Source organism: Lotus japonicus, chromosome 3 (assembly GCF_012489685.1).
Source record: "Lotus japonicus ecotype B-129 chromosome 3, LjGifu_v1.2".
NCBI lineage: Eukaryota > Viridiplantae > Streptophyta > Magnoliopsida > Fabales > Fabaceae > Lotus > Lotus japonicus.
Window position 1 is genome coordinate 95,439,427 of NC_080043.1, and position 10,800 is coordinate 95,450,226.

Genomic DNA, 10,800 nt, shown 5'->3' on the forward strand with positions numbered 1-10,800 from the left:
TAAAATATTATCAGACATTATCATATCATACATTTCAATTAGATTTTATGCCACATGGACCTTTACCTTTTTGTACATATATATTATTAAGTGTTCCAAGAAAGTAGTTAGGGCGGGTAACATCAATCAGGAATCAGCTTGGGAGGTATAGTGCAAATTGGTTCTATAAATTGTCGATTTAGGTTGGTAGAAAGCAAACACATGCAATTGAAAAAAGAGCATCATATCGATCAATATGTGGAGATTAAAGATAGGAGAAGGTGGGAATGATCCTTATCTGTTCAGCACAAACAACTTCGTGGGAAGACAAACATGGGAGTTTGTTCCTGATGCAGGGAGTCCTGAGGAGCATGCTCAAGTTGAAGCTGCACGTCATAACTTCTTCAACAATCGCTTCCATGTCAAAGCTTGTTCTGACCTTCTATGGCGCTTTCAAGTATGTATTTAACTATTTATTACTCGATCGTTCGTTTTTTTTATAAGAATAAAACTATTATTTCACGTCATTTAACAAATATAATTAGTTTGTAGGATTAAATTTAGTTTAAATTTATATTATCTTTCCTAAATTATCCCAACCTATTTTACTTAATTTATAGTCATTATTAATGAGTTGCAGTTTTACATGTATATATAGCATTTTTTACTTAATCCATGACAAAGACTTCAATTTCACATGTATATATAGCATTTTTATGCTGACATTATATATTGTTAGAATTGTAATCAAGTCTATCAATTAATTAAAAAAAATACTTTAAAATAAACTTTACAACATATGTTAGCTCAGCTGATAAAAACAAATCAATTTTTCTCAAAATGTAATTATGTGTTATTTAACATGAAAATTATGTTGGTAAGTAATATGTGAGTACATTAGTAAAAGACCTGTAATCTTGAAAGCATGCCCTACCTCAAAATGGTAATCAAAGCTCAACCAATCCAAAATTTTCCATTAATAAAAAAAATGCATGCATATTTCCATCGTTTGTGAAATGCTTCAACTCGTGTATGGTGGAGGATATTGCAGGTGCTAAGAGAAAAGAAGTTCCAACAAAAAATAAGCAAGGTAAAGATAGAGGAGGGAGAGGAGGTTACGTACGAGAAAACAACAGCTGCATTAAAGAGGGCCACCCTCTACCTAGCTGCATTGCAGACCAGTGATGGCCATTGGCCTGCTCAAAATGCCGGAATACTTTACTGTCTTCCTCCTTTGGTTAGTATATCATTAGTATATACAGGTTTTGTCTCCTGTGGACAATTAATTCAAATACTTAAAAATATATTGTGAATAATAACATTTATTAAATATTATTAGTAAAAACATTTAGTGAACTAGCTGTGTTAAAAATTGGTTTATTGTGAACCATGTTGTTTTACTACTTCACATCGTACTATATACTGCTCCTTATGGAATAAAACTAATGGCTTAAATAAGTTTTTTCATTCATGTAACATACTTTATTTCTGAGATTTTTTTTTCATTTTTTGTCCTCCTAAAATTATAACTTTTGTTTTTCATCCATGACGCGTTCTTTTACATCCAAAAGAGACAAAAGGGTGTGAATGAGAAGATGGGTACGTGAGTGATTGGGATAGATGGAGCTAAATTGTGGGAGGAAAAGAGGAACTGTGATATGTCATGTTTAAAATGATTTCCGTTGGTTTAGATGGAAAAGTTGCTAATAAAGACGAAAAGCTAAAGTTGCAATTTTGGGATGATGAAAAACAAAACAAAAAATTCCAAAGATGAAAACTAGAAATTGAGTATTTTGCAGGGACAAAAACTTATTTAAGCCAAAATTAATTTATAGAGAAATATTTTAACTTTTGAATTAAATTTTTCTTAGTCCAGTACAGATAAAAGTCTTGTTTTAATTCATTAAATTACTTAACTATGATGAAATCACAAGCACATTTTGCAAACAATATTTTAAACTTGTAAGGGGGAAGAAGTGGTGGAAGATAAAGGACTAAATTTGATTTGAAAACAATTGTAGGGACTAAAAATGATGTCAACAGTCCACATGGTCATCAGTTAGTTGACTAGGATTGTCACGTGGACAATTGACTTGGATCTACTGCAAATAAAAAACATTTTTAAAGGATCGATTGCTAAATGTTACATGGACCTAATTAGATTCATCTTTAAATGTTAGGGACTAAAAACATATTTAAGCCAAAACAATTTTTTTTGTACATCGAAAAAATAAATTGCACCCTCCAAAGATTGATCAATGGACCTCTCCCATAAGTCCCCCTTAGCTTTTACCACTTGAGTTATCATTCCGAGACAAGCCAAAATAATTTAATATAATATAGAAGAATTTTGAGAAAATTCAATTCCAAATATTGCACTAATAAACCAGAATATATTTTAAACTCTCACCCCCCAAAAAATGGCAGGTATTTTGTATGTACATTACAGGGCATCTTGACTCGATATTCTCAAAAGAGCATCGCAAAGAGATGTTTCGTTACATATACTGTCACCAGGTACACTTGCATGTTCATTTTAAAAATTGTATCATTTTTTTGTTGCAAAGTAAGGAAAGCACTGACCATGTTAATTGTACATGTGATATTGATTATGAATTGATTAAGAACGAAGATGGAGGGTGGGGATCTCACATAGAAGGACATAGCACCATGTTTGGCACTACATTCAACTACATATGTATGCGCATTCTTGGAGAAGGGCCTAATGGAGGTCAAGACAATGCTTGTGCTAGAGCACGCAAGTGGATTCATGATCATGGTGGCGCGACATATACACCTTCCTGGGGGAAAACTTGGCTTTCGGTATGCTTCTTTCAATTTTGCCAATAAATATATATGCAGAATAATTTATTTCCTTAAAAATGTGCATGGCTGCATGCTTCACTTCAAAACAATTAACCTCTTCTCTAAAGTACTCTATAAGTCTATAGAACTATAGAACTTTAGCACATTGAATAGTTTCCAAGGCCTTGAAGAGTTATTATTCACCCGCGCTATTGCCAAATTAGAGTCGCTTTTGATCACAACATTTCAGAAGAGATAATGGAAAACGAGAACATTTCCATGGGGTAGATTTCCGCTTCATACGCCCCACTTTATAGAAAATGAGAATATTTTAAATATATCATATTAATTAATTTTCCCTCTTCTTACACATTTTACTAATTCATACTCACTCCGTTCATTTTTAAGTGTCGTTTTAGCATAAAGCTCTCCAACTAAGATAATGGTTTATTAGAGTTGTTTTTCCCATTATACCATCTCACATCCCAATCATAAAGTCATAAATCTCTCCAACCAAGATAGTGAATTGTTAGTTTTTTTTCCACTCTCTCATATCATTAAACTACCTATTACTCTCACTCAATCATAAAGTCAAAAAGGTCTTCATAGTTATTAAGAAAGAAGAATTTTATGGAAAATGTGAAGTGGAGTTATTGAAAAAGTAAGGGTATAATTGACAAAATAGAACCTAAAACATCAAAACGACAGTTAAATAGGAAAAAAAAATTATTCTAAAACGGCACTTAAAAATGAACGGAGGGAGTACTTATGATATATTTATTGAGTGATACTTTATTGTATTTTGTATATATACTTAGTGGGTTTATGTCTTGATTTATTAACCATTCAATCATATTTAAAAAATACAGTACCATGTTTTTTTTCAAAATGATATAGTATAAAACAGTTTTTTTTCTCCTATGGCTCTGTTTTTCTCCTGTGGCCTTGTTAACACAGCACTCTGTTTTGCTGTTCTTTTTAGTGCCTTTCTCTTTTTAATTTTTTCCACTTTACCTGTTGTATTTTCCACTCCCGGTTGAAGTACGAGTACCCCTGTACTTCCTTAATTCAATTTGTCTTATCTATAAAAAATATTAAAATATTTTTTCTTCCGTAATAAATTAAAATAATATAAGTTGTGTTTTGTTTGACGAAAAAATATATACATTGAGTTTAGTTATGACGTGAGTTTGAGGCTACAACACGGGTTGAGTTTGTGTTTGAGCATGAGAGGTCGAGCTTGAGTTTGAAAAAGGTAAAACCTAAGCCCGACGCGTTGTTGTCCCTAGTTTTCGATAATGTCAAGTTCCAACGTTACTTATTCCTTCTAGTAACAGTTTCTCATGCTTTGTACTAACATTGTGACAAAATGTAACATATTGATGTAATAATTATCACGTAATAATTATTCCATATTTTCTTTTACTTTCTCACTTTGGGTTCTTGTTGGATTTACGCACTATGCTAATATTTGCAAATATTTGACGATGCGAACCATACATATACCATAATTATTTATGCTATATATATATATATTCAAATGAATAATGATTCTTCCAACGACAGGTACTAGGATTATTGGAATGGAGTGGAGTCAATCCATTGCCTCCCGAGTTTTGGGGTTTTCCTTCCTTTCTTCCTATGCATCCAGGTTCTTTATGATAACTACTTAACTAGTGTCATACTGTTATCTATAAAATAGACATCGACTTAAACCACTCTAAAATTTTAGAAGTCTTAGAGTATCTCCGGTACTAGTTATTATTTCTTAGTTCTTAGCACTATTTATGTGGGCTCGTATTGCCATATGTGTTTAAGCAACTCTTAAGCAATTTTGCTACAACCATGAGTTCTTTTAGTTCTTAGTTCTTACCATTATTCATTTGGTCCTACCAACCACATTATTTATATTTTTTATTTACATAAAGTAATAAAATAAAACTCATAAAGTAATTTGGATGAGAGAGAAATAATTAATATTTTAAGCTAAGAACTCAAAAAGCAAAACTTCATATATAAAAGCTGAGTTCTTATTTTTAAAAACTAAGGAGTTCATGTCAGCACCTCCAATGGTAAAGTTCTTAGTTCTTAATTCTCCAATGCTAGTCTTAATTCTTAGTTCTTAGCACTATTCATGTAGCCCGTACTGCCACATGTGCTTAAGTAATTCTTTGCAGATTTTGCTCCAACAATGAGTTCTTAGTTCTTAGTTCTTAGCACTATTCATCCGGTCCCACAATACCATTATATTAATATCTTTTATTTTCATATAATTTTGATTTAAATTTAAATGCTAATTCAATACTTCAATTGAATGAATGAGAGAGAAAAAAATAATTTTCTATGCTAAGAACTCAAAAAGTAAAACTTCTTATATAAGAATTTAGTTCTTATTTATAAGAATTAAGAACTCCACGTCATCCCCTCCAGTGATAAAAAACTCTGTTCTTAACTCAAAAATAAAAACTAAGAACATTGTGTTGGAGATGCTCTTACACGATTGTTGGTACGACAGCAATTTCAATTTTTGAATTAATAAGCTATCGTTAGTTGACGGTAATAACATGCTTTTCACAGAGCATGTTATACCGACAATCAAAGCGTCGATAAGAGCAAGATTTCACAACGGTTTTGAGGTTCTGAACACAAAACCTAGCACATTATGTGTATATATTGTATTTAATTTTTATTATTATGTCATTTCATCTTAAATTCTTAATTAATGCAGACAAAATGTGGGTCTATAGTCGATTGACTTACATGCCTATGTCCTACTTATATGGGAAGAGATTTGTGGGTGCAATCACACCACTCATTCTTCAACTGAGAGATGAACTCTATACTCAACCTTATCATAAAATTAATTGGAAGAAAACACGTCACTTATGTGCAAAGGTGAGAGAATGACCAATCAAAAATGAAATAATTAATATCCGATCCTCTGATCATGAATGAATTGTGTATCCTCTCTTTTTCTCTCTTTCTATATATATATATATATATGAAATATGAAAAATTGGATTGAAATAGAAATACATAAATGATATAAAAAAATATGTGTGTATGTATCACAGGAAGATCTCTATTATCCTCATCACTTTTTGCAAGATATCTTGTGGGATAGTGTATACATGTTTGGAGAGCCACTTCTTACACGTTGGCCTTTGAACAAGTTAATAAGAGAAAGGGCTCTTCAAATGACAATGGAGCGTATCCAATATGAAGATGAGAATGGTCGATATCTAGACAATGCATGTTTTGGAAAGGTAGGTTTTATTTGCCTTACATAGCTAGCTATATGCATAAATTATAGCGTGCTTGTGTTTAGCTAGGAAAAATAGTGATTTGATTATTTAGCTAGGTGATTAGTTGTCAAGTGGTTACCTAATGCTTGAATTTTTCTGTTTGTATTTTCCAGTTTTGCTTCATATCTGTTCTCGTCCTTTTGTACTTGGCTTGTGGAACATCTTATGCTCTCTTGTTTTTTTCCTATCAAAAAAGAAAATATGCATAAACTATTATGAAATTACGCAAAAATTAAAGTGAAATTATGGGCATGCTTGATTCACTTTTCTAGCTATTATATATATCTTGATCTAAATACCATTCTCAAAAATAATTTTTACAATTGAATGAGACAGTTTTATAAAATTGAAATGAGAAAGACACGTGACTTAGCTTGAAATAAAATAAAAACAAAAAATATCTAAGATTTTTTGGAATTCTGGATTTCAAAAATTAAAAATAGAAACATTTTTTAAGAACAATTTATCTCGAACAAGTTTTTTTATCTTTAAAAGCTAAAAATTATTTTACAAAATAATAATCTTTTTTCTTTGGAACTACAAAATAATAATCAAACAAACCTTAAATTACATATATACATATCAGGCTCGTTTTGGCATGCCGTATTAGTCATGATAGTACAAGCTTATACAATACATTATGAACTTAAAATGATGAATTATTTAATCCACCTTATAGATAATGGATAAGGCATGATAAAAGTGTGATGTATAAACTACTTGAATATATTTGATCAACCACCACCACCACCGTCACCACCGCCACCACACTACCACCATTGATACTGTCATCATTATCGCTACTCCCGCCACTGCCTTGACCACCACCACCACTGTCGCCACCACCTTCCAGCACTGTCGTCGCCGCCACCGCGGCTACCACCATCCACCACCACTGCGGCCACCACCCTCCACCACCACTGCCTCCACCTCCACGACGACCACTACCGCCACCAACACCACCACTACCGCCGCCGCCACTACCATCCACACCACCGCCACCATCATCACCTTCCAATACGATCAATACCACCACCATCGTCCCTCAATTATATAGTGTATAATCAAATGTTGTATAGTATAAAATTTTTATCATATCTTATCCAATCAGGTCTAATACAATCAGATCTTATACTATCAGACATTATACTATACATCATATTAAATGCGTCATATAGTTTTTTTTATAAGGCAAATAATATTAGTGGGAAGCAGAAGGGGAAGGTATTGCCTCTATCCGTGACAAAGAATATACACATATATATAGTTATGAACTTTTAAAATAAGTTTATTATATAATATTTCTATAATATGTTTACAAGCCAGACTTTATCTATGCTTACTCGTTGGGTGGAAGATCCAAATGGAGATGGTTTTAAGAAGCATCTTGCAAGGATACCAGATTATTTATGGCTTTCAGAGGATGGAATGACCATGCAGGTTTGGCCTCGCCCTCTCTATCTTCTCGCGAGATTGTAATTCTCAATTCTAAAATTGTGTCTATTTTGTTGTGTACATGTGAGGCTTTTTTAAAAAGAAAAAAATATATGTTAGCGGTATCTATAAATGGTGTGCTTTATCATATATAACGCAGGCTGTTGGTAGCCAATCATGGGATACTGCATTGATAGTTCAAGCTTTATTGGCCACAAATCTTAAGGATGAAATTGCTCCTACACTTCTTAAAGGACATGATTTCATCAAGAAATCTCAGGTGATGTTCATTTGTTGGTTTAGATAAAAAAGAATTCTTTTGACAAATTTCGCCATCAGCTTGGAACACTATAATTGTCATTCTCAATAAATAACTGTTAGGAAATTCAAACTTGTATTATCATCTTTTTAGAGGTCTAGCTTACTTCCATCACTTTAATTTGTAAGAAAGCTAGATGCTTTCTATTTTACATATATGTTAGTGGCCAAGTAGACTCTGGATCTTTTTTTTGCTCACTTACAATAATGAATTGGAATAGTTTTTTATTTCACAGGTTAAGGACAACCCTTCAGGAGATTTTAAAAGTATGTCACGTCATATTTCTAAAGGATCATGGACCTTCTCTAATCAGGACAATGGATGGCAAGTTTCTGATTGTACTGCAGTGAATTTGACGGTAATTAACTTGATTCGCTTGAACTTAATTTGTTTTAGTCATGTGTTAAGACTAGACAAATCAAATTAAATTTTGTTTCAGTGTTGCCTATTGTTATCAATGTTACCATCAGAGCTAGTTGGTGAAAAGATGGATGCTGAAAGGTTATTTGATTCAATCAATATTATTTTGTCACTTCAGGTGAGTATTAGTGAACTTACATCCTAATCTTTTTTTTCCCTTCCTTTTTTACTGTAAATACCAATGGCCCTTGTACTTACTTAATTTTAGTTTATATATATTAAAATGTTAGCCCAAAACATTTTTATTTTTTATTTACTTGTGTATGGTTTGCTTTTTGAATTGAATCTTTCAAATTTCAATTCCTGCAGAGTAAAAATGGTGGCTTCTCAGGGTGGGAGCCAGCAGGAGCTCCAGAATGGTTGGAGGTATCTTTCAACTCTTGTTTTTCATTAAAATTATTAGATAACTTTCTAATACCATTTATTTCTTAATTTTGATTTTGTCTTAAGCTTCAATGTCAATGATTTCAGATACTAAATCCCTCAGAATCTTACGAGGATATTGTGGTTGAACATGAATATGTTGAAATTACTGGATCAGCAATTGAGGCATTAGTTTTGTTTAAGAAACTCTATCCAGAGCACAGGAAGAATGAAATAGAGAGTTCTATTGTAAATGCAGTTAAATTCATTGAGGATACACAAACTAGCAGTGGGTCATGGTATGGAAATTGGGGTGTTTGCTTCATTTATGGGACCTATTTTGCTCTTGCTGGGCTCGCTGCAGCTGGAAAGAATTTCTCCAATTGCAGTGCCATTCGCAAAGCAGTAAACTTTTTACTCACTACACAAAGAGAGAATGGTGGTTGGGGTGAAAGCTATCTATCATGCCCAAAAAAGGTTTCTAATTAGCATCAAGATTTATCAGTGTTTTATTTCTATATCTCATCAATAAAATTTTACCGCGTCAATTATAAAAACACCCATGTTTTTAATTGGCTCATTCATGTCTTTTTTATTTGTGATGACAAAATTTACTGGTGATACAGAAAAATGGGATACAAAGTCATACAAAACAATTTCAACCTTGTTACTAGATGATTGTAAATTAGCTAGCCTTACTTAAAAATTAATAGAGATCTTATATTGATTCATCATAATGAGTTGGATAATGCAGAGATACATACCCCTTGAAGGAAACCAGTCAAATGTTGTTCAGACAGCATGGGCATTGATGGGTCTAATTCATTCAGGCCAGGTTTACTTTGGGCTTTTTGTAATTGCCAAATATGAACACATGATTGTTAATCTTTTTGGGTTAAAAAATAATTTAACTACATTGACTTTATAATAATCATAAATCTTAGAAAATTTTAATAAATTAATTCTTACTTTAATAATTCATATATATACAGGAGGAAAGGGACCCGACTCCACTTCATCATGCAGCAAAGTTTATCATTAATTCGCAACTTGAAGATGGTGATTGGCCTCAACAGGTACCTATATCAAGCTTTTTAATTATGCTACTATATTTTTGTAAGATTTCAATATACTAATCACACGGTTTCAAATTGCGATTGCGGCCATGACCACAATTACATTTATGATGTTATTGTGGGAACTCTAAAGTATTTCATTTTGCACACGCATTTAAGGTTACAAACCACAATTTAAAACCGTACTACTAATTTATGTCATTCACAAAACTTATAGTAATTCCGCAGTAGCAAACCAATTTGCTTAATCCGCCGACAAAACTTATAGTAATTTTCTTTTGTCAAAAGTTACAATATGTTTGATTTCAAATGTTAAATTTCTAAAAACATTACATTGGCCTATTATTAATTAGATACGAAAGTGAACTAGTTCTGGAGTTGAGGATTTCTTTTGACAATTTACAAGTTTTGTTTCATGTTCAATTTATGGCAGGAAAGCACTGGAGTGTTCTTTAGGAACGGCATTTTGCATTATCCAATGTACAGAAACATTTTTCCCATGTGGGCTCTAGCTGAATATGGCAAGCGAGTTGGATTACCTTCACTTAAAGCCTAATTACATGAAAAGCAATAAGCATTTGGAAAACATTACAGGATAATGGGGTTTTGTTGGTTGTAACTTGTAATGAGTGTTTTTTGGCTGGGTTTTTGTTCAGGTTTGTTGGGGTTTGTTTGTCTTGTCCCGGTTTCTATAGATCTTTATGATCTATTTGTGTTGGCCGGTTTGTATTCACTGCTTGACAGTGTTGCTCCCTATTCTCATAATTTAATTCCGACTTTCTACAAAATATAAAACTTTCACATTTTTTAAGATTTTATTTGAGTTTATTTTATACTATAAACATTTATAATATTCCCTCTCATTACTATATGTGGATGTATAAAAATTTATTGGTTGCTTTTTTAACCATATTAAATGATAAATAAGTGGTTGTGCGTTGTGCCTGTATGTATTGCGGGGAGGTTGAAGAATGGAGAGAGTGCCCCAGCCCTCGGGTGAGTTTCAAAAAAAAAGAGTAGAAAAGAAAATTGTTTTGAATTATTCAATTTTGTCATAATTCAAATAGCAGTGATATTCAGTAATCCGTAGGATGAAAAT

General features: G+C 32.4%; 1 protein-coding gene across 1 annotated transcript; it reads left to right on the forward strand.

The window, feature by feature from the left end:
- Window positions 1-235: 235 nt before the first annotated feature.
- LOC130747778 (beta-amyrin synthase-like) lies at window positions 236-10,472 on the forward strand. The gene is made up of 16 exons (XM_057600810.1): window positions 236-436; window positions 1,031-1,216; window positions 2,407-2,496; window positions 2,605-2,802; window positions 4,351-4,435; window positions 5,513-5,679; window positions 5,859-6,050; window positions 7,416-7,529; window positions 7,684-7,803; window positions 8,078-8,200; window positions 8,282-8,380; window positions 8,572-8,628; window positions 8,734-9,102; window positions 9,380-9,460; window positions 9,618-9,701; window positions 10,135-10,472. The coding sequence occupies exons 1-16, from the start codon at window positions 236-238 to the stop codon at window positions 10,255-10,257; spliced, it is 2,289 nt and encodes a 762-aa protein (XP_057456793.1). The 3' UTR covers window positions 10,258-10,472.
- Window positions 10,473-10,800: the final 328 nt, after the last annotated feature.